The 23,153-nt window shown below is 50.1% G+C and overlaps 7 protein-coding genes across 7 annotated transcripts; 2 read left to right on the top strand and 5 right to left on the bottom strand.

Annotated features, from left to right (window-relative positions):
- Window positions 1–752: 752 nt before the first annotated feature.
- Pdw03_7665 (UTP-glucose-1-phosphate uridylyltransferase Ugp1, putative) lies at window positions 753–2,632 on the bottom strand (the record flags this gene model as incomplete). The annotated part of the gene is made up of 2 exons (XM_014677328.1): window positions 753–2,216; window positions 2,543–2,632. The coding sequence occupies 2 exons, from the start codon at window positions 2,630–2,632 to the stop codon at window positions 753–755; spliced, it is 1,554 nt and encodes a 517-aa protein (XP_014532814.1).
- Window positions 2,633–5,167: 2,535 nt separating this feature from the next.
- Pdw03_7666 (Tricalbin) lies at window positions 5,168–9,896 on the bottom strand (the record flags this gene model as incomplete). The annotated part of the gene is made up of 4 exons (XM_014677329.1): window positions 5,168–6,780; window positions 6,835–9,499; window positions 9,556–9,618; window positions 9,690–9,896. The coding sequence occupies 4 exons, from the start codon at window positions 9,894–9,896 to the stop codon at window positions 5,168–5,170; spliced, it is 4,548 nt and encodes a 1,515-aa protein (XP_014532815.1).
- Window positions 9,897–12,235: 2,339 nt separating this feature from the next.
- On the bottom strand, window positions 12,236–14,122 carry Pdw03_7667 (Heat shock protein (Sti1), putative; the record flags this gene model as incomplete). The annotated part of the gene is made up of 4 exons (XM_014677330.1): window positions 12,236–12,388; window positions 12,447–13,732; window positions 13,803–13,996; window positions 14,058–14,122. The coding sequence occupies 4 exons, from the start codon at window positions 14,120–14,122 to the stop codon at window positions 12,236–12,238; spliced, it is 1,698 nt and encodes a 565-aa protein (XP_014532816.1).
- A 401-nt stretch (window positions 14,123–14,523) lies between these two features.
- Pdw03_7668 (DNA-directed RNA polymerase III subunit Rpc34, putative) lies at window positions 14,524–15,640 on the top strand (the record flags this gene model as incomplete). The annotated part of the gene is made up of 2 exons (XM_014677331.1): window positions 14,524–14,768; window positions 14,830–15,640. 2 exons carry the CDS (start codon window positions 14,524–14,526, stop codon window positions 15,638–15,640), a joined length of 1,056 nt encoding a protein of 351 aa, XP_014532817.1.
- A 467-nt stretch (window positions 15,641–16,107) lies between these two features.
- Window positions 16,108–17,355, bottom strand: Pdw03_7669 (Zinc finger, PHD-type; the record flags this gene model as incomplete). Its single annotated transcript, XM_014677332.1, has 1 exon — window positions 16,108–17,355. One exon carries the CDS (start codon window positions 17,353–17,355, stop codon window positions 16,108–16,110), a length of 1,248 nt encoding a protein of 415 aa, XP_014532818.1.
- Window positions 17,356–18,693: 1,338 nt separating this feature from the next.
- Window positions 18,694–19,076, bottom strand: Pdw03_7670 (uncharacterized protein; the record flags this gene model as incomplete). The annotated part of the gene is made up of 3 exons (XM_066101735.1): window positions 18,694–18,797; window positions 18,863–18,912; window positions 18,964–19,076. 3 exons carry the CDS (start codon window positions 19,074–19,076, stop codon window positions 18,694–18,696), a joined length of 267 nt encoding a protein of 88 aa, XP_065956818.1.
- Window positions 19,077–22,226: 3,150 nt separating this feature from the next.
- Window positions 22,227–23,012, top strand: Pdw03_7671 (GTP-binding protein EsdC; the record flags this gene model as incomplete). The annotated part of the gene is made up of 1 exon (XM_014677333.1): window positions 22,227–23,012. One exon carries the CDS (start codon window positions 22,227–22,229, stop codon window positions 23,010–23,012), a length of 786 nt encoding a protein of 261 aa, XP_014532819.1.
- Window positions 23,013–23,153: the final 141 nt, after the last annotated feature.

Below are 23,153 nucleotides of genomic sequence, written 5' to 3' on the forward strand. Positions count from 1 at the left end.
ATATGGACAAGACTGGACCGAATATGTGAAGAACTGTATGTGAAAAAAGAGGGATATGTAACAAAGCGAGAGGTACAGTCAAATATGTACTGTTAGCAATATACAAGAACCCCCAAATTTAAACTGTACAAGATCAGGGAGGCATATTGTTGCAAGGAATATCCTGCTTTGAATATTGGTAGGGCGACATACTTGAGATGCCCGGGGTCTGGGGTTTAGTAGGGGCAGGGGTGGTTTTGCCGCGAATGACGTTGCGAAGATATCATGGGGAACTTATTCCCCGCCTATGATCTTGGGGGGATATTTTGCCTGAAGGCAATGGCGCATTCGGTGTTCTTTACATCTCTTTTGACCTGAATTTCGTGAGATCGAAGCTTGATGAGGCAATTTGGCGCCTTTGCGGTTGGACAGTAAGAAGGGAAAGCAGAGCAACGAACCGGGACATGGCCATCAATCGACACTCCATTAACTACACAATGCGAATCTATACTGTATTGAACGAATTGAAATGGTAATGCATTGAGAATGGTCTGGGCAACAGTCACAGTACTTGGGAATCAAAGTCAGGTCTAGACTAAAAACCCAACAAGAAAGAAAGAAAAAAGACGCTGGATTATTGTAATGTAATACAAGTACTTCTTTTGCATACTCCATGGGATCCATAGCCTCGGGTGTACCAATTAAAACGAGAAAAAACCAACCACTGCAACGGATCGGGTAATTAACAAGACAGAAGAATCACATGAAGACATCTAGTGCTCGAGGATTCTCAGGCTGCCCTGAACAACACAGTTCTCAAGCACGGATCCAGGGGGAATGTCAATGGTGCTGCCCTCGGAGGCAACAATGATAACAGTGCCCTTAAGTGTGACGTTGCGGCCGAGATTAACAGGTCCAGTGATAGTAAGGTGGTCCAGCTCGACAATGCGAGGAATGCTGGTAATGCGCTTCTGGAAGTCGGAGACCTTCTTGAAGTCGGAACCGAGCTTGATAACGGGGACACCTCCGAAGCGGTTGGGGTCCATGACCAGCTGGCCGTGCTCGAGACGGTACAGGTCAGACTTGACGACCATGAGGTCGGAGCAGGTCTTGACGGGCAAGAAGCGACGACGGGGCACGTTAACACCGTGGGCGTTCTTGAAGTGACGGATGGCGGCACCGACAGCGGTCTCAAGCTGGTAGATAGCCTGATCGGCCTCACCCTTCTTGTCAGCGGGGATGGACTTCTCGTTAGGGATGATCTCCATCTCCAACTCGTTCTCCTCAACGACACGCTTAATAGCCTGGACATTCAGCCAGATGTTGTTGGTGTTGAAGTACTTGAACTTCTTGATAGACTTGAACTCGTTGACGTGCTCCTTGGGCACCTGGGCGATCTCAAGCAGGCGGACCTTACCATCGGAATCAATAATGGTACCACCCTTGACGTCAGCCTTGGTCTTGTCAGTCAACTCCATGATGTACTCAGCCCCAGAGTCAGCCATGTGCTGCAGGATGCGGAGGTCCACCACGGCACCGAGGTTGTCGGCGTTGGACAGGAAGATGTACTCGATACCACGCTCAATCAGCTTGTCCAGAGTGCCGGAGTTGTACAAGGACTCGAAGACGTCACCGTGTCCGGGAGGGTACCAGTCCTGGAGGGGGGAATCGAAGCTCTTGGGGGCGGGCAAGAGAGAGTCCTTAATGATGCGGGGGTAGCGCGACTGGTTGAAGGTGATGATATCGACGTTGTGGCCCTCGTACTTCTTGATGATGGACTGGGTGTCCTGATCGGTGTTGAAGGAGTTCATGAGGACGAAGGGCACGTTGACGTTGAAGCTACGGTTCAAGTGCTCGATCTGGCGCACAGAGAGATCGAGGAAGGACATGCCCTCACGGACCTCAATGACAGACTTGGGACCAACGCAACCCATGGATGTACCGAGACCACCGTTCAGCTTGACCACTGCGAGCTTGTTCAGGAACTCGACGGAGGCATCAGCACCGAGGTCATCGTAACCAATAACCTGGGAAGGCTGGGGAGGGGCGATCTTGTCCCAGTTGACAGCGTTGCCCTTGGCCTTGTCGTTCAGGAAACGGCGGAACAGGGCGAAAAAGTTGTCCATCTCAGCCTCGAAACGCTTCTTCTCGTTGGGGTCGGCAACGGTGTCGCCGAGGGCGTTCAGGGCATTACGCATTTGTGAAGCGGCGACGCTAGTGGAGGCATTCTCGAATGCCTGGTTGGAGGTTTCACGGGTCAGCTCAGGACCAAATGGGGGGAACAAAGTAGCCATTGTAACGAGAGGAAGAGACACAATTGAAAGGGAAGGGGGGGAATGGGGGGTTTCCGACAGTACAAGAAGATTGGGTGAGAGGACAAATAGAGCAACGATGATAACAGTAGCGATGGCAACAAGAGGAGAAGAGGAGGAAGTTGTCTCCTGAGACGCATCCAGGAAAGCAGCAACGAAACAACCCAAAACAGGCAGGAACGGCCAAAAGGGCCCGAACGAAGCTTCCACGATTTGAGGATTTAGGCATTCACTGCCTCCAGTGAACTTACCATGTGTGACTGAGACTTGCCATGGTGCTTTCCACCGAAGGCCTCGCTCTCGGGAGCCCGAAGGTGGGTGGGAAGAGCCTTGGAGCCCATTATGAGTTGTAATAGGGATGTGGATATGAGATGGGGAACTAGCTACAAAGAAAGTGAACAGGTCAGTGACAGATTCCGGGTGAAAGAGGCAACGTGGCTCCATTTAAGCAGCTCAAGAGCTCTCCAGAATAACCCAAGGGACAAAAAAGAGGGGTTCATTATTGCCACTTGGTTCCATTGGATGTCAAGCTGCCGTCATAGGTAGGGGAACTCACAGATCAATTCCTAAGGGCACAGAGGTAAAGAGGGGAAGAAGGAGAGCAAGGTCCAGTTATAAAAGAAAGGGAAAGGGAAAAAAGGGAGGAGTGGGGGAGAAAGACCCCGTGATTTTTCATGTTATTTGTTGTACCTATTTAGGCATATCGACATTTAGGATTTCGTTTCTAGTACGATGGAGTGTGTAAGAAAATAATCAAATCTCCCAATCCGCATTCTCTGTTCATCTGCCGTTGCCATTGCTATGTCCATTCTCTTATCTCGGTCCTTGCATCCCGATGTCGTCAGTCATCTTTGACATGCCGGGCTGGAGCTTCGGGTACCAACACCGCAGGACAGAGGACGATGAAACCTGGATAGAGTAAGTGGTGGTTCTACAGTATTCTCATTCGAACCATTCAGCATGAGCTATGCTCTTAGACCCCTATGTTGTATGCCCGGAGTACACAATTCCACTGCTAATCCAGACCCCTTTTCCCTCTCCACCTTAACAGAGCTAGTCCCTATAAATTGGATTAGACCCCACCAAAAATACAAGCTCTTACCCTCCCCTTTTGCCTTGTTTCAGTTTCAGGTTTCAATGGTTTGGAATAAACTCAACTGATTCGTTCCGACTTGTGTTGTATGTCAATGTGAGATTGCAAGACGTTTAGAATAGGTACAACATACATAGAATGTTCACCTGACCTCTTTTAGATCAAATAGACAACAGAACTCGCCAAGGCTGTTTGTACGGGGTACTGATTCAAATATACAATGGACCTAGCTTGATACATTGGAAAGCACAAAAATGCAGGGAGAAATTGGCTCTTCCACCTATATCCCCTATTGTCACCACGGAGTACAACGAACACATAGGCTATTACACAGAGTGTCTCTTCTAATTCTTCACTAACTGTATCCTAAAAGAAAAGACCGGTCAAAGTGGTAACTGTGGGACACGCAAACTATCGACCCCACCACGCCTCTTCCCTAAATAAATGAGGCTAATGCACTCCGTACTCTTTACGGAGTACGGATATCATAGAAGAGATCTAAAAATAATTCGGCAACTGAATACAGAGTACGGAGTACTCCGTACTCCGTACACATCTCTTGGATCTCCTATCCCGACCTCATCATCTACACTGACATATATCTCCACACTCAGTAGCACAGATGTGATACAATCGAGGTCCCTGCTGGGCTCTTTAAGAAGCCCAAGCATCAAAGCGCAGACCTCTCCGGGCTGTGTAGACCAAGTTTCGGGAGAACAGGATTCGGGTGAAAGAGGAGGGCCCGAGACCAATTTTATTTTTTAATATAAAGCCATGAGAATGTGATGAGAATGCCATTTAATCGTGCCAAGCCCACCACCTACCCGGTGTTGGTGGGCCCCAGCGGATAATCACTGCTCACCGGATCACAATTTGCAAAACGAAGTATCTTTGTTATGGCAACTCAATGCTAAGGAGACTTCCACGCAACATCATTGTATAACCGTAGGTTTTGTAATCCTCAGACTCGCTCAAGCAAAAAAGAAAAGAAAAGAAAAGAAAGGAAAAGAAAGGAAAAGAAAGGAAAAGAAAAGAAAACGAAACGAAACGAACAGAAGCTAAGACTCGTTCTAGAAAATCAATGTAGACGTGGACTCCGGATGGAGTAAAGAGCTTCTTTGAAAAACACTGTATATTTAATATGATAGATTGAGACAAAGTGATCACGACTCCATTTACACTCTTAATACCTCCTTAGATTCAAGCCCTGTTGGAGTCTGGAAGGGTGAAGAAAATCGCGGTTCCGACAGTTTTACGTACAAGTATCTTTTGTATGTAATTCACACATAAAAGAGACTTACCTCTACAATTTGGGATTCGGGTCATCCGCTGGGGCCCGGGTGGACTTGGCACGATTAACTGTCAGTATACGGAGTACTCCGTAATTCGAGAAGCCTCGTCGGGAGCCCCTTTAAAATTCCGAAGTGAGACATTGGGTCGGAAGTCTTAGACTCAGCCTTGTTTTCGGCTTTTTAGTGTGGCGTGAACTATTGGCTTTGGACTATTTTTATGTTGTACTCGGCTATTTTCAATTCTCCATGCTACGTCGCATATGTGGTATGTCTCAAAGCATCCGGCAACCATCTCAACAATTGAATTCATATTGATGCGGTGGAAAAAAAAAAAAACAACAACAACAGGATATCACAGCAAGCACAACAACAACAACAACAACAACAACAACTGATTAGTAACAAGCGAAAGCAATTCATATTTTCATATACTCTTCAGCCTGAATAGGCAAAACAATTCCAAAGCGGGTAATTAAAGTTAAAGAGGTGATTTAAACCCCGCCAGCAGACCTCTTACTCAAGAAGTTGCGACGGGACGTCTTTCTCGAATCAGGACTTCCCGGACCATCATTGGCTTCGGGGGTACCGGAGGTCGAGTGCGATGTAGTAGGCCTCAACGCACCATCAGAAAACGCAAAGCTGGAACGAATAGTAACGACACCGTCGCCAACGGTAATGGCCTTATCCTGGCCGGCAACGGAACCTTGGTCATCAACAAAGAACGGCGCTTCGCCAAAGATAGCGTCCGAGCCGAAGGTGGCGTGGCCAACGACGCGAACCTGGTACTGGGCGTCGGCAGAGGTGTTGGGGACGCGGAAGGACTCGTCGAAGGTGACTGTGCCAGAAGGATTCTTGTGGACCTTGGTCTTGTGGACATCCTTGGCGCCCTTGGAACCTTGAAGACGGATGATGACGCGGAGATTGGCGTCGGTGGGGAAGTTGGCAGCGGAGACAATGGTGATGCTGGCGGAGCCCTTCTCACTGGAGCTGCCACCGCCGAAGACGCTTAGGCGATCACCGAACTGCGAGGTTGTGCTGCGGTTGCGGCTGTGTTCCTTCTGCGGAGTGACAGGGGGAGGAGAGCTATCGACGAGGGAAGCGGCTGGGGTGAGACGGTCGCTTCTGACGGAGTCAGGTTCCTCAATGCTGTTCAGGATGGAGGCGGTGTCGTCGCCTTTGTCCTTGTGGATGCGCGACATGAGGCCGTGCTTTAGGAAGGAGGCGCCGCGGACGACATTGCCACCGACGAAACCAACACCCTTGACGGGGGCGCCGACGATCTTGCCGGGGACGGCGAAGGTGCCGGAGAAGGTGGAGGAGCCTTGGCGAGCGCGGATCACATAGGTGGGTTTAAAGAGCAGGCTCAGGCGGATGGCACCTGATTTGCCGTCCAGGGGCAGGGTGACCTCCTTGGCTTGGAAGGGCTCCAGGGATTCCAGGTCGATTGGTGTGGCACCGAGGAAGTCAGCCTTGTCACCAAAGTCCCAATCGTACACATCCACATGGAATTTGGCGCCGATACGGGATTTGATGGGAGTTTCAAAGTACTCGTTCCAGGCCGGGTGCAGGGTCTTCTTCTGAACTTTTGTCTTGAACACCGTCTCCTCGTCCAGGCGGAACTTGCAGAATGGATCACTGAATCCATTGCGGTCGGCGGCGGGCAGCTCCGTGGCATCGTGGACGTCGACGCGCAGGGTACCCATGTTGTTGATACTCTCTGTAGGGTCGAGTTTCATTTCCGTCGGAACGTACCGCGCGCTGACGGTGACCTTGCTCACCTCGCCGGAAGGGGAGCGGAGGACGAACTCGGTGGGCGTGTACAGCATACGCATCAGGGTGGGCAGTGTGTCACCAGTCAGCTTGGCGACTGTGTGCTCCTCGCTGGAGTCTTTGGGATCGTCCTTGTTGACTAGACGCAACGTGAGCTTGGAGAACTCGAGCTCACGAACAAATGCCTCGCCGACGTCACTGAACTTGGCGGTCGTGGTGTGGATCTTCGATGAGACATATGCGGGGAACATGTAATCGTCGATCAAAACTTCCAGTTGGACATTGGGAACGGCAAGCTGGCCCTCGTGGAATTTGAACACAATGAAACCGGATTCTGTAGTCGATTAGCTTTGTACCGTTGCCGTGAACATCGCGAAGCAAATCATACCATATTTCGAAAGATCCTCCGCACTGATGAAAGTGCGGGGAATGGACTTGACGGAATGAACAGACGCGGTCTCAGACTGGGTCCCAGTCATTGGGCGGGATGTAGTGGTTTCCAGACTGGTGCGGCCGTTAGGAGCCGGCTCGCCGTTGGTAGTTCCGTTGGTGATGGGTGCAGCGCCGTTAGATAGAGCCTTGGATGCCTTCGAGTCAACGCTAGAAGACTTCGCGTGCAAAGCCTTCTTCGGGAGTTCGGCGGAGTCCGGACCGGGAGTGCCAGGGATCTCTGAGGATTCATCCTCCTCTTCCACTTCATCCTCGGGGTTGACGACTGGCACAGATGGGAAGAAGGAAACAGTGTAGTGTATTTCTCCCTTGGCAGCACCGCCGCTAATCTTCAGACTGCTGGTGATCTCTTGCTTCTCGTCATCGATTTCATATTCACCACTCGTCGACTCGCGAACAAAATCGGAAGCATTGAGGTCGCACCAACCAAGAGTCCGGTCCTTGTTGATAGTCTCCTCATCCATGACCTCCACGGTCAGCTTCTCGCTTGCGCTCCGAATGGGCACGTAGACAATCTCGTCCCATTCGGGATTGAGGTTGTTGCGGAACGTGACAGTGCGACCACGAGTCACACCGGAAAGCAGCACGCGAGCATAGGGATCCGATTTGCCCATGGCTTCTAGGTTACGCAGGTTAGACGCACGCTTGAAGTGGAAGCGCATGACACCAATGGGATCAACGTAGCCAGCGCTGCCAATCCCTCCCAGCGCGACAGGCTTCCACTGGAGAGTCAACTTGACACGTCCATCCTTGGCGCCGTGAAGATGGAACCACTGCTGGCCACGTTCCATCATCTTCAGCATGTCGTTCATCTTGATCTGGTAGCGGCCGACAATGGGATCCTGCATGATGTCGCGATCGTCCTTGAGGATAAGACCCAGACGGGCATTCTTTCGGTCTGTGACGAGGAACTCCTTGGAGGCATTTTGGAAGATGGGGTTGTTGGTGCGCTTGAGCTTTTTCGTGGTATGAATCTCCTTTCCATTGAGAAGGAGCACACCGTAAGGGTTCAGCTTGCCAACCATACTCTTGCTTCCGTCGAGGTCCTTGGCCTGTTCTACAGTGAACTGAGCGATACCGGTGTTGACTTCAGGGGCAGGTTCAACCTCGCCAGCCTCGTTCTTTCGTCCCTCGAGAACAGGGAAGAAGCGGATATCAGCGTGGATGGCACCGCGGTGGCGGCCACTAGCTTGCACTTCCAAAAAGAGATTTTCATGGGAGGGTTCCTGCTCGAGTTTGTCCAATGCAAAACTAGCAACACCCATTTCCTTATCCTTGCGGTATTCGTTCCAGTCATACGCAGCAATAGATAAGGCATCGGAGAAGGAGGTAATAATCACGTAGATGGTTTCGTTCCAGCGAGGGCTGTCCGTATCGTGGATAGTCTTCGTGCGGCCCAGCTCGTTACGGTTGTTCAAAGACACCACGGCGTACGGATCGGGTGTGCCAGAGAACTTGTCGGGGTTCTTGAGCTGCTGAGCACCGTGGAGGGTAATCGCCACCACTCCAATAGCCTGGTCAACGGGGTTTCCAGCAAGCATCTTAGCAATCTCAATTGGGAACACATTCGGATCATACATCATGGGCTGCAAGTTGGCGTGAATCTGATCCTTGATGAAGGACTCCAGACCGGGAATAAAGTTTATATCGAATCCAAGGTGATCACCACCGAGGGGTTTGCAGACATAATCGAACTCGGGCTTGTCCAGGAAGCAGACATCCACACGCTCGATGTGGGGGAAGGGAATCTGAAGCTTGACCTTGACACGCATCAAGCCCGAGCAAGCCATGTCCTCGACAATGACGTCGAGACCCTTGCTCACAACACCCTTGCCGACACGCACCTCCAACACGACCTTGGGGTTGATCTTGTCCTTTGTCTGGCGCGCAGTCAGATCCATAGTGTCGTTCGGGGTGAAGCTGAACTTCCAGTCCATGATAACGGTATCAGGGTCGGTCTTCGGGTAGGTCTTGACATGCTCCAGGCGCGGGGGCTTTGTACCGAGGATGAAGGTTTTGAGGCGCAAGCTATCCAAGAATGCGGGGGTAGAAGTACTGAGGACCTGGTCAACAGTGTTGATGATAGTGTCGCATAGAACGGGAGCGTAGATAGGCCAGAACTTGACGAGAAAGCTGTTGATCCACTCAAGACTCTCGGTGTCGGTCTCGAGGCGCTGCTTAGACATTTCACGACTAATATCGTCCCGGAAGTTCCGGCGCACTCGTCGAATGGAGGTACGGTAGTAGGTGCTGCATGCTGCCATGACCATAAAAACCCATCCCAAACCACCGCCTAGCATAGCGACCACCCACGAGGCCAAGCAGGCGAAGATGATGACCCCTGAATTTTGGTACCAGTCGCCAAAGAATTGATCGGGAATTCTGCCCTCCAGGAACGTCTCGTGATCCAGCAATGTGCCTTCATTCGCCAAAGTCGCCGCCAGCTCTTCGTCGACGAACTTCGGGGCCCAACCGGTTCTGTCGCGCGCCCACCGAAGATCCTCGTCGAGAGGCTTACCAAGACTTTCTCGAGTGGCTTCCTCGGCCATAATGGCGTTCGCAGACTCCGGTGGAGGGAGATCATAGTCTGCTTTGCCATCGGTCTAAGTAGGGTTAGCATGCGGACCGCGATCGGATGGAGAACCCCGGTCAATCGCACCTTATCCGTGATTACAGCAACGCCTGTGGCCCTAAGGGGATTGTGAAAATCAGGCGGCAATCGCTAACAGCAAGACACAGTAGTTAGCAGGGTAATTGCGTCGACTGAAACTCGGGACATTTTGCGACACGCACTTCCTTGGCAGCACTGGCCTTTTCTTCGGGCGAGGCATCGGGATCAAATTGGTATGCAGCAGCACCAGCCTGTTGAGCCTCCTTGACAACCTTTTTCTCGATGATATCCGGGTTAACGTATGACTGCGGGTCCCTGTGCAATTCCTGGGCGGCCTCGATAGTACCCTCCATCTTCACCTCGGTCTTCTCCGCGTCGGCGGACGCCATATCGGTTGGGTGTCGTTTTCAGATCAGAAGAATTGGGAGAGCCGGGGATGTTCTGAAGGAGGTCAGATTGGATCCATGGGTGGGAAGATTGAGGGGAGGGGAAGAATGCTGACTTTGGCAAACGTCTCTGAGTTCACGTACCGGGATCAGCGTGGGGGGGGGTGGTCGTAGGAGGAGTGACCTGGTGTGTTTTATACCAAGGTGTAGACCAAGGTTAAAAGCTCTACAAGAAGAAAGAGAAAGAGAAAGAGAGAGATAGGGAAAAAAAAAATAAACCAGAGAGGGGAGGAGTGGACCAAAAGCACAGCTAAGGTCGCCCAGCCGCTTGCGTCAAGGGGAACTGTGGCTGGGATTCTTACGATACATTGAATATTACCATTACATACCTTTTATAGTCTTTTGTGTCAATTACCCTTTTAATTAATGTTTATTATCATAAGACCTCAAATAGAAATCAAAAGAGACTAAAAAAAGGAGCAATTGGAAAGGTTGAGGTCGAAGATCAGTGACGTACATCGGAGCTGGATCAAATTCGTGTATTCTTTTTTGGATGGTGGATGTACCTGAAAGTCTACAATATCTGATTCTCTCTGACTTGGTCTATCCTACTACATTACTACCACCTGTTCAATAATCTTGTAATCTCGTCAAACTCTGTCAAGGATCAGGGGAGTGATAGGGTCAACTCCGACTATTAGATTTGACCCGAGCTTCGAGCTTTCAGCACCGCCACAGAGGGTCACTAGAGGGTCAGGGGAGTCAAGATATGATCACTCTTCTACCACGGGATCTCTTCTTATGGTTCTAAATTATCTCTTGGCTTCACTGCTTTTGTGGAGATTATGTCTTTCCAAGTTGTCTCTGGGAATGGAGTCCTCCGTCCTTTTGAGGCCATCGTTGTCACAATCCCTACCCCTCTAGGCAACGAGATCTGCTAGGGGAATGTCGGCGCCTACAGTCCATACCTGTGGGATTCACACCCACTTTCTCCTGTGGCGTAGGGATCTGTCTAAATTTCTCTCATGAATCTTAGTCTCTAGGTATGAAGCCTGTATTTTGGATTCTATTGAACTACCCCGTGGTCGAATTCCAATCGGTCTCTTCGAAATTTGCGAATCTATCGTACGTCAGCCAGCTGATAGGCCTGATGTTCGGGACCTGCCGTAGGTTGAATTGAAGGTTCAGAGCCCTGGTGGAGATGAAATTTATTTCCATCTGAATAAAATACCAAATTACATACCACGCTATTTACGAGCTAAAAGATCTGGGTGGAGGTGAGTGAATCCTACAGGTATACTCCGTGGACTGTGATCTGTACTTTGTACTCTATACCCTGTACTCTGTACTCCGTATGGTATGTTATCATGGTCGACAACTTAGTCAATTCCTTCCAATCTGAACAATCTAGATGTACTCCGAACACGTGGCATGTATCCAACCCATCGCACACTACTGCACATCATGCCCTATGCCCGATTAGGTAGATCGGCTAAATCTTAAAAGGTGTGCTGTGGCTCTATAGAGAACGGGTTGAGTGTACCGAACCTCTCTAGAGTACTCCGTACGTGCTCCATACCTTGTAACGTCAATCTCATCGACAATTAAAGAGCATATGTTAAACTGCACAGGTACTCCGTATTAAAAGTACATTTGCACCATCCATACGGAAAAGTGATAGACAAGCTTAGCTGCATGAATCGATCCATCACATCACATCTGGCCTTGCACTTGGTCATTCTGGGAGGTTATTTCCACACCAACTCTGTGTGTTGTCCGTAATGTGGGTTTGTGCTACGCGATAAAAGAAAACCCAGGATACTGAATCCCCCCCCCCCCCCCCCCGGTGGTGATGTTATGATTGGGTAGATGCAGTAGTTTAGTAAGATGATCTTTTTTTTTTGGCTGGGAAATCCCCCCCACTCATCCACTTGCGTGGCGCTTTTTCGTCTTTTTTCACTTTGGCCTCGGGTTAAATTCTGCCCAGGTGGATTAATTCCACGCGTCCAGCGAAAGCTGAGGTTTGACAAGAGCAGTCTCAGGGCTGGTGTCCGCTACTTGTGTTGTACAATGCAATTCTGACTGAGAGGAGACGTAATGTTGCGAAAACTGGTCTGGAGGGTTGCATTGTAACCATTGCAATTTTGCTGCAAGTAGTCCAAGACACAATCTTGACAGGTACTGTGGGCTCCTAGTTGAGAGTGTTGGGTACTATTGGAAGATTGGTGCATGAAAGCAGAATGGAATTTTAGCAAGATGGAACTTAAAAAAAAATATGCTGGTAAAGATATATCGTGTCAATTCGTATTCAAATTCTCGAATGCTCCACACCCTTAAAGCGTTTACCGCCCCATGCGGATAACACCAGCAGCCATCAGCTTCTGGATCTTCATCCGCACCTGCGAGTTCTTCATGTGCTCCTGCAAGGCGGCGGGATCGCTTTTAGCCTGCTGGAGAATGCTCTGCATAACGGGGTCCTGGAGGACGGCCATGATCTGGAGAAAACATTAGTTTAATTCAAGCTTAAACCACTTCGTTCAGGGCGGATCTTACCTCGGGGTCATTTTGAATACGAGCCATGGTCTGCTCCTCAGTCTCACCAGCGCGAGCGCTGAACTGGGCATCCAGGCACTTCTGCTGCTGCTGCTCGATCTCGCGAGCGTTCTTGCCGTCGTCGTGGTCAGAGGCCTCGGTGAAGGTATCCAGCGCACGGTTGTATTCCTTCATGGCGATCAGGGCAGCACCCTTGCGCATGTACGCGCGGATGAACTTGGGATCGCGCTTGATGGCCTCGTCGCAGTCCTGCACGGCACCGGGGAATGCCATGAGCTTGATGAGGGCAGCGGCACGGTTGGAGTAACCACGGGGGTCATTGGGGGCACGCTTCGTCATCTCGGTGAAGGCGTCAACGGCGCCAGGCCAGTCACCTTCCTGGAACTTCTGCTGACCGAGCTCGCGGGCCTTTTCAGCCTCGGCAGGGTCAATGTAGGCGTTCTTCTCGGTTGTGATCTTGATCTTCTCAGCGTTGCGGAGCTTGGTCAGGGTATCAGGGGTGCGATGTTCCATAAGCGACTTGTTGTAAAAGTCAATTGCTTTGGCGAGGTCGCCGAGCTTCTCGTGTGAAGAACCAATTCGGGTATAGGCCTTGGCCATCAGCTTGAAGTCGGCCCGCAACTCGCGACCCTCCTCGATGGCATTTTGGCAGGTCTCGATTGTGCCTTCATAATCGCCCTTCTCGAACTTGGCAGCACCAATGTTGTTAAGGTAGGTGATGTCCTTGTACAGATCCCAGGCCTTGGTGTAGTGCTCAATAGCCTCATCAAGCTGCTTCTTCTTGTAGAAATCGTTACCAATCTTTTTCTCGGCATCGGCAGCCTCTTTGGCTTGCTTCTTCGCCAGCGCCTCCTCGTCGATTGGTTCGGGCTCCGGGGTGGGCTCCTTCTTGGGTTGCGAGGTGGTAGGTTTAGCGGCAGGGGTAGGAGGCTCGGCCCCCTCCCCACCGAAGTTCATATCAATACCGAGAAGGACACTCATGACCTGCAGGAAGCGCGGGTCGCGGATCTCCTCTCCAACACTGTTGGGGTTCTGTTGGATCTTCTGCAGCTTAGCCATGAACTCAGCATCTCCCAGCAGGGAGGCGGTCTTGGGGTTGTTGGCCAGCTTCTGGAATAGAGCCGGGTCGTTGAACATGCCACCAAGACCTCCTGTTGGGTCTCCACTGACACCATCTGCGGTAGCCTCCGCGTTGATGGCGCGCTGGGTCGCCTCCAGACCGGACTTGGCCTGTGCGTTACCAGGCTCGATCTTCAGGGCCTCGTCGTAGGCATCGTGCGCAGCCACTGGCGTCAGTTAGCACCTTCTCACAATGCAACTTGTTCCAACAATTTTTGCGCAACCAGAATAACGTACAAAGATCTCCGAGACCGCGGTGCGCGGCACCCTTGCGGACATGGCCCTTAGACCAATCGGGCTTGATCTCGATCGCCTTCTCGGCGTCTTCAAGGGCTTTTTGATATTCGTTCTGGGCGGTGTAGACAGCGGAGCGGTTGGAGTAGAGGATATGGTTTTCGGGCTCGATGGCAATGGCTTGAGAGAACTTCTCACTGGTTTTTGTCAGTTTTTGCTTTGACGGTGTCAAATTGTTGAAGGTGGGGTAGCGCGTACACAGCAGTAGAATAGTCCTTAGCAGAGAAGGCCTTGTTGCCCTCTGCCTTCAAAGCGTCAGCCATTATTGTAGTGAGATGGTAAGTTGCTCAAATAAGGAGAGATGCAGATCAAAACAAGAACCACAAGGAGCTGAAAGTGCTGAGGTCAATAGCTCAGTCGGTCGGAGCTTCTCGAAATTTCCGTTGCGATCCACTGCCTCAGGCAACAGATACCTCAGGCATCAACGCTGCCATTGGAGCTCCACAAAGCTAAACCCTTTTAGGTCATCCCCGTCCCCGCCGAGAAAAAGTCGCCAAAAAAAACACCATTTGTGATTCATTCGTGACTAAAATTTACCGACACCGACGCACCATGGTCCTCTAGCTTACTTTCCGGCTTTGACACACTCCCTTGAACATGAAAAACCACGAGCCCCTTCAAATGAACCTTGATTTTGCCTGATATCTCTGTCGCATTTCCAACAATGGCCTCCGCGGGGTCTCAAGTGGCCGAGCTTGCCTCCAAGCTTTACGATGCATGCGTTAATGAATTTGAGCCCGATCACCTGTTCTATCAGAACGACTTTCTCAATCTCAAAGTGATCCCAAAGAACGACGTTGCGCTACTGTTAGAATGCACACAGAGCCTCGTCAATCAAAATCTCTTTCGACTCCTCCAAAAAGATGGAAAGCTCACATGGAAGCTCATAGACCGCGAGGATGCTGAGAAGTAGGAAATGCATGCATTCTTGAATCGGTAAACCAGAAAACTAATCCCTGCTCCCCTTTAGGCTCCGCAACCTCACCCCGGACGAGGCCATGGTCTATAATGTCATCCACTCCACAGAACGAACAGGTATCTGGGTGCGGCACATCGGAAACCGCACGAACCTGCACAAGTCAATCCTCGACCGATGCCTGAAAGCCCTTGAAGGAAAAAACTACATCAAATCCCTCCACAATGTCAAATACCCCAGCCGAAAGATGTATATGTTGGCTGGGCTTGCTCCGAGCGAAGAAGTAACTGGAGGAGCGTGGTTCACAGACGGTGTACTGGACGCCAACTTTATCAACAGCGTTGCAGGCTATATCGAGTACACCGTCAGCCGGAAAAGCTGGTACGAAGTCCCAGCCTCGGACCGCAAGAACAAGCGCATCAAAACCGCCTCCGGCAAGGCGGACGTCAAGTCCGATGAGAAAACCTACCTCCCCTACCCCCACGGCTACGCCGGATACCCGACCGTGGCGCAAATCACCTCGGCTGTCAACGAAAGTGGAATCACACCGGTCCGGCTGGGCGAAGAGAGTGTCGTGCAACTCCTCGAAATGCTCTGCTTCGACAACAAGCTTGTTGCATTAGGCAACGGCGAGTGGTACAGATCCCTCAAGAGCCCCGAGGCCGTCAAAGCGAACCAGTCCCGCAAGCCGCCCGTTGATGGTGAGGATCTCTCCGCTGCAAGCAAGCACCTCGTGAAGAACGGCATGACCGAAGCTCCCTGCGGCCAGTGCCCAGTATTCCGGCTTTGCGCTCCAGGCGGCGCAGTGAGCCCCGAGACCTGCGAGTACTTCGATCCATGGCTGAGCAATGGCCTTGGGTTCTGAGTGGATGGGCCGGCAATGGCTTTTCCACAAATATCTGATTTCTGACTTTCGGCGTACTGTGTGCGCCTGTGTGCCAACAAGTTTGCATGGAAGAAACAAAAAAGAAGGGGGATATGTGCATAGCGATGGCGTTTTCGACTTGATTTGGTTTGGCTCCGGCTCACTGGTGGCCCTGGGAAAATTGGGCGCTGGATGGGCACGGCTTGGACATACGCTGGGCTATAGCTGGGAATGAATATCTAGGGGGACCTTTTGCCATCTGATTTCCCCCGGGGATTAGTGTCAGTTTTTCTCTAGAATAGGCAGAATTATGGAAATTGATTCTGTTTTAATATTTTCATATTGCAGTAAAACTAAAGGATGTCTTTGTCCAGCGCAGTCCAGCCTAATAACCATTAAAGTCCCTCAAACGCCGTGGGTATCTATCAACCGTCATACAGATCTTAGAAAAAGAAGAAAAGAGGTAATCACTTGCCTAGAGTACGCCTGCACTCATCACAATACCAAGTCCCAACCGGTTCGCGTGTCAATCCAACACACTTCCAGTGAAACCACTCATACGGACACTCGTCATTATCGCAAGCCACCATGTCCCCGTGGCTAACAGTGCGGCAGGTACAATAGACCTTCGAATCCTCATTACCCTCATCTTCATCATCATCGTCAACATCCTCATCAGCAGCACCATCACTCTTGTCGGAGTCCGATGTATCAGCACTACTGAGCATGGAGTCATCATCCTCGTCGCCTTCTCCATTGGGAGATTTCTTCGAAGTCTTGATACGGCCACTGGCACTGGAAGAGCGCTTAATCAGCTTCCCGCTCGCCGTCTTCAGCTTCTTGACTTGCTGGTGCGGTGCGACCTTCTTGGTCAACGCCTTCTTGATGCCGATGCTAGCACGGGGGCCGACACTGCCCGCACGGCTGCCAGCCGGTGTACCAGGCTTCGGTGTACCAGGACCCATGGAAGACTGGCGCAGATTCGACGAGGCTACTGGGAGGGTATTGAGGGAGGGGTTCAAGCGGCGGCGCTTGCTGTCCACGGCTCCGGCAGAGGATTCGCGTTGGCGTTGCTGGAGGTGTACGACGGCTGCTGCTGGAGTAGCCGGCGCGGAACTGCGTGCTGTGATTTGTCCAAGCTGGGCTGCAGATCCAGTGGCGCGGGGAGTTGTAGATTGGTTCAAGCGCTGCGCGGCAGCCAGGATAGGATTGGCATTCCCGGAAGTCGGGTTGAGGGGTGTTGAGTAGGCAGGGGAGTCGGATGGGGTGGAGTCAGGGAGGAAGATCTTGGGTGGGTTGCGATATTTGTTTTTGGAGTCGAAGAGCGAAGGGAGAGGTGGGTCGTTGGTGAGGAGACCTTCGTTGACTAGATCGCGAATGCGCACGTCGAGTCGTTTGATCTGGCGATCAAGGAGGACGCATGCCTTCTCGCTGAGCTGGATCTTCTCGTTCTGCAACTCGTGGGATCTGTCCATATTCTGTAGGATGGTCTTGCTGTATGACTCTTCCTTAGGGTTTGGCGTCAGACTGCCGTTCAGCTTGATGAATTTCTGGATGCTGCTGTCGCGAGAGTTGATTATAGCGCGGCACTCCTGCATGACCTTATCCTTGGCCTGAATTTCTTCCATGAGATGATTGATCTCGGCTGGAAGATTCGCCACATCGTGGACAAACTGCTCCAGGACAGTTGCGCAGTCCTCTGCGCCGTGTGCCATTTTGAGTTCGGTCGCAAGGCGGGTTGAAGGTGGCTCCTATTGAGATGCTGACAGAGGGATGTGCAGCTCAACCAGGATCGATGTAAGAGCTTTATCGAAAGTTGATCTTGTTGTACTCAATTTGGATGACTGATGAACGCCTGTCCGTTGCTCGCGTCGATATTTCGACACCCATCCTAGGGGCCAAGTTGATTGCAGTCGGACGAGTGCTGACTCATTGGTGACTCATCATGAGATCGGCGCCGAAAAGGTCCGAAGTATAGACGTCTCTTCCAGCTTAGATTTTTGCACCACTACTATATTTAGGAAATCTTATGTCAGTAAATTATTCTTATAAAGCAAGAAAATTTTTCAGCTTCATTTGTGAAATGCAACACCTCTTTGGCCTCTTTTGGAGCGGATTTGGTGTCTAATGTCAACCCAAGAAGTAGGCTCCCTCTAAGCCACAAACAGAGACTATGGCTTTTGATGTGGTCTAGTATAATATTTCCAACATCCAAGACAAGTTCACCAGGAAAAAACAGGGACTTAAGCCTGATATCCTTTGACTGAACTTTCATCAAAGCTGGACTAATCTTTGTTAGTGTAAATAACGCTGGGTTATGGCTTTCTGCAGGCTGTTCAACTGCCAAGGATTTCTATAAATACCTGAAAAATTTGGTACAAAATGTCAAACCTCAAATACGGCCTCCCTAGGCCATAAACAGGAACCTTGGTTTTTGTCATGGTCTAGTGGAAAGTACGCTATATTTCGTTCAACACAAAACCTTATTATTAGGGGCTTCGTGTGGAAAGAAAGTGATGTTTTCATTGCCAGTGGTTCATATCCCACGAGAAAATCCCAAGTTAACATTTACGCTTTTAGCGTTTGAGTGTGCGCCGCAGGGTGATAGAAGACGGCAAAAGGGGTAAACTATACTATGGACATTTCTATTTACAACCCAACGGGGATTAAGCGGCAAGTTCTACATCTATCAATCTCTCTATAATGTGTTGCCAGAAATTTACAAGATTGAAATGAGCGAATATTCTCCATCTCCATATGATTGTGAGCCACACTTTGCTAATCTGAGGATTCCGATGTAGGGTGGGAAATCTTTAATCGCCCTGTGACCTTCGTGTTAGACTCATGCCTTCCACTTTATCAAGCTCACGATCTCGAGTTCTCCCCCTTGCTGATTATGACCCCTACCATAGGAAGGTCCAAGTCATCCAGAACAGCAATACCTACTACGTGAAGTAGTTTAATTCCATAGCGGCATGCTGACACTTCCCGTCATATTACCAAGCAACTGCCACTATGAGATTGAGAGACCTCTTGTGGCTTGGCAAAACCGTTTAGTTCCTGCAGTGATATCCTGGAAGTGATCTGACCGAGTCACCAACATAGCCCCACGGAGGGTCACAGTTGCCGGTAGCATGATTGAAGAGATAAAAATGACCTATCGCCCATCTAAGTGTGTTTCGCTCAAATTGGTCAATGTACGCACGAGTTGATAGCTCTTACCATTTGTACACTGACAGAAGGTGCCAGCAACACCGCAATGAGGGTCTGCACTATAAAACTGTCAATAATTTGCTCGATATGGTCTGTATGTGTCAACTTACAATGGATAGCATCCACTTGCCGAGAGGGGAGCTTTGGTCTTCAATTCAATGACCGGGGTCGCCATCACTATGGCTCCATTGACAGAAACAAGGAAGAAGAGAGCTGCCTTCATTCTGTAGAAGAGAAAATGGCTGGTGATTTTGGATACGAAAGAAGTCCTTAATGGAACCGGAAATTGGGGGAGCGGGATCGGGCTCTCTTAATAGCTTTTGGTGAAGGAATCTGTCAGCAGGGCGAGGGTCAACGTTGCAATTCGTCAAACTAACTTCGATCCACTAGATTTTACCATCCTCCTTCTATCTGTTTAGGTACCAATTGACTCTCTGAAGGATAGAGCGAGATAGAAATCTAGTCATAGGTCAAGGGCCGAATATAACGCTCTAAGTCTGCTATTGGACATTTGATACATTATCAACTTTGGCAGGCATATATGTCTGTAGAATACCATAGATCAACATACCACCGAGACGAAGGCCCTTTGAATGAACACAGGTCGGCACATGTTGTTCGTTGGAGAGTTTTTGCATTCCTAGAGTCAATTCAGTTCACCTAGGGCCGTTCTTGATGAATCAACCAGGTGTTCTAGATCCCGCACTCCCTGATTTGCTCATTTGCCAGGCAAATTGAGAGTGCTAGTTTTGTATGACTGAGAACTCGGTAGCTTCTTTCTTTCAAATAGCAATGTTGGCTTGCAACGAATCGATTGCCAGACACTCCCTGTCATACACAAAAACTTCGCTATTAGTTCGGAGTATCCTTGGGCCGAAATAGGTTGCCGGACACAAGCTAAAGTCTCGGATCTGGGGCCACGAAATTAATGAAAGTCCGTATCTTCTGAAAAAATATTGAAAAAAAAAATAGCATGTGCACATTGAACCCTCTTTGTGTGCAAATTCCACTAGCTTCTCTGAGAATCTTGTAGTTTCTCCTTGAGTCCGATTGATTTCATTGTGGCCTTTTTTTTTCTCCACGACCTTCCGTGAATCCCACTAAAGTACCTTCTTCGGATTAGCTACAAGGTTATTTGACGGCAAACGGGGGCTTTTAATCCCAAGGCAACTGCCCTTCCTATAACGAATGCCGTGCTCGATTGTGCCTATTCTCTTTCACTTCACTTCACATCACTTCCAATGCTTTTTCATTTCCCCATGGCCAATTACATACGTTGTGGATGTGGGATTTGTCTACCTTCTCATGAGTCCGGCTCTACACGAATGGATTTCTGTGGATTACATGAGTAGCCGCTCATCTCAAGTCGGGTTGGAAAGGAAATCTTCACACATAAATACCTCATATGCTTCAAGACAATTCCAGCAATCAATAGATTTTACTCAGACTATACTCTGGAGTCCTGAACTTCAGTTTTGTGGTTCGTTTGCTATTGGGTATATACATTGGGAAACTTGATCATCAGTGTGGGCGTCTAGAGGGTGTATATATATATAGAGCAGGTGACTGGCCGGGCTAGCTTTTTGGGTGTTGGGGTGGTGTCAAACTCACCCTGTGCCTAAACTCTCCAATTATTGCTCGTCGGATAGAAAAGACAGAGGAATCTTAACAGGGGATAACCGAGTTGATTTTGGAGTACATACCAAGATGCGCCCTCCCTCACAGTCTGATGGCTAGTATCTTGTCCCTGTCCAACCTTGGTAGATTGGAATCAAACATACGCCTACCGTCTTTTATTCTCGACCACTCCCCGGTAGATGGCTGACGCTATAGATATTATTACACAGACGGCTAGGTTAGAAGGATTAAATGGTAACTAGTATCTCTATCCACATAGCAAAGTCACTAATGTAGTCATCGCGACCACAGTCATTAGACCCCCCATCGATTAGCTTATAAGCCGTCGCTTACAAGATGGATAGGCTGGCTAGAAAGACAAGAAGAGACACAAAAATAAGACGCCTATCCACACAATTTAGCAGATCCAAAGATTTATCCCTGATCAAGATGGATCCATCACTCTTTCCAGCTTCAATGCTGCGACTCACTGCCCAACAGCCTCACACCCCTCGTTACCGGAGCCAATCAGGCAATCAGGCAATTGGGGGACAACGGATTTCCACCTTCCGGTCACAAGTCCCATATGGAAGGCTTTTCTTTTTCTTCTCAGAATAGAGCGATCATCGGATCAAGGCAGACCAGGCAAATTAACGGCAGGATCAATCGGAAAGGAGAGGTCGGCACTTCATCCATATGGCACGACATCTGTCCCCATCCCTGTCAGCCTGCAGCCTGTGATTGACTAGGTCTAGTGCATCTCATCCCGCGTCTTAGTCTCGGCAGGTTTTCAACCGGGAAGGACTGGTGACGTTTCTGATTCGGATATTTTCATCTCGGGGAGTACATCCACCGGAGCGAAATCGGGTCTTGCCGGTTCTCTCTGGGTTGGCATGAAATCTATCTTCCCACGTTTCCATTCACTTCCAGCCCAGGTGGGAGTTGAGACCGTCTGATCTCAAGGCTCTCAGTCGAGACATGACAACACAGACCCCCTCTACAACCAACTCAATGAGGCTGAGAACGTTTTCTTCAGATGTCGAATCCTCTTGGACGTCCAGAAAACTCTTGACTTCGGTCCGAGCGCAAGCGTCAAATCCCAGTTGGTCATTGGCCACAGCCATAAGGGCAGCACATCACAGTGCAACCTGCATCGAACCAACCAATATCGTCAATTACCCGCCCAACTCCAGGAATTCCGTTGCTGCTGATCGAATCGACCTGCTTAAAAGAACCTCATAGCCACCTCAAGGCGGACTTCTCTTTTTTTTTTTCTTCTTCAGCGAGTGTTTGTTTTTTTTTTTTTTTTTTTCATCTCCAATTCGAATGATCCTGAGCACTGGTTGCTTGGACCAATTGGCTTTTGTTTTTTTTCTTCGTTTTTTTCTCTTTCTTTATCTATACTATTCTAATTCGTTTCTACTCTGTTTACCCTCAAACGAGCTGTGCTCTTTGAGATTCTGCCTTGCTACGGATTTCGACGAATTTTACAACTTCAAAACAGTTTCCCTTGTCGCCGGTCGACTTGCTTTCGCTGTTCAGATATCTACAACCTCAACTTTAATATAATCTCGCTCAAATCTTCTTCTTTCTATCGTCGGACCGGTTCCCTATAGATCCAGAGTCCAATCTTCAAATCAATCTTGACAATCACACTCCGGTAGTGTGGAGTTGTTCAAACGATCACAAAGCTCTTGATCCTGTGCTCCGACGACACCTTCTTAAACTTCCAATTTCTCGATCCCTTTGATTCATCATGGCCGCAGTTCAACTCAAGTTCTCCCTCCGGACCTCGTCCAATGTCAAAACCGTCCACCTGGTCGGTTCCTGGGATAATTACCAACGCCAGATCCCCCTCTCCAGAGAAGACAAGCCCGGCGCCTGGGTCGGCAAGTTCCGCTTCCAGACCTCTATGCTCCAACTCGGAGCCCGATACTGGTACTACTACATGATGGACGGGTACCACGTGTCGCACGATCCCGCCGTCGAATACACCATCGAGCCCACCACGCGCCGCAAGCTCAACATCCTCGATGTGCCCGGTGGCAAGCCCAGCAGTCGACAGGCCGCCCCCAAGACCAGCCGCGGCAACATCGTCACCGGCCGCGCCCTGTCCCCCTCGCGCATCCAGCACCCAACGCCAACAAAGCACTATGCTTCCCGTCAACTCCGCGAAGCAGACTTTGCCCCGACCGTCGACGACCTCACCCACCGCTTCGCCGGCTCCCGCATGTCAGACGAGTGTTCGTACCCGAATAGCCCGCCCAGCTCTGCGGGGTCGTCTCTTTCGTCGCGGTCATCCTCGGGCTCGACTTCGCCTTCTTCACTCTCGTCTATGAGTGAGCCCCCCGTGCACTGCCGCTGCGAACGCTACGGTATCACTCGTAAGGGTGACCGCGTCAAACTTGACTGTGGTGGTGCCCGCTGTGGATACGTCGAGTCTTCTGATGATAGCTGCTCTGAATCTGAGTACGAGAGTGAGGACGAGTACTGCCGTGCTCGCAACGCTGTTCGTCGTCAGGGTATCGTTGTTCGTCGCTAGATGGGGGATTCTAAAAGGCAGGGTTCTGGAACTTCCTAGATTGGTTGCTTGATTTCGTCTTTCGCTTGACTTGTTTTTGGTCTGGTGATACTTGGACGTTGCATTTGTTTGTTTGTTTTTGTTTTTATTTGATTTTTGAAA

The sequence above is a fragment of the Penicillium digitatum genome, chromosome 3 (assembly GCF_016767815.1).
Source record: "Penicillium digitatum chromosome 3, complete sequence".
Classification (NCBI taxonomy): Eukaryota; Fungi; Ascomycota; class Eurotiomycetes; order Eurotiales; family Aspergillaceae; genus Penicillium; species Penicillium digitatum.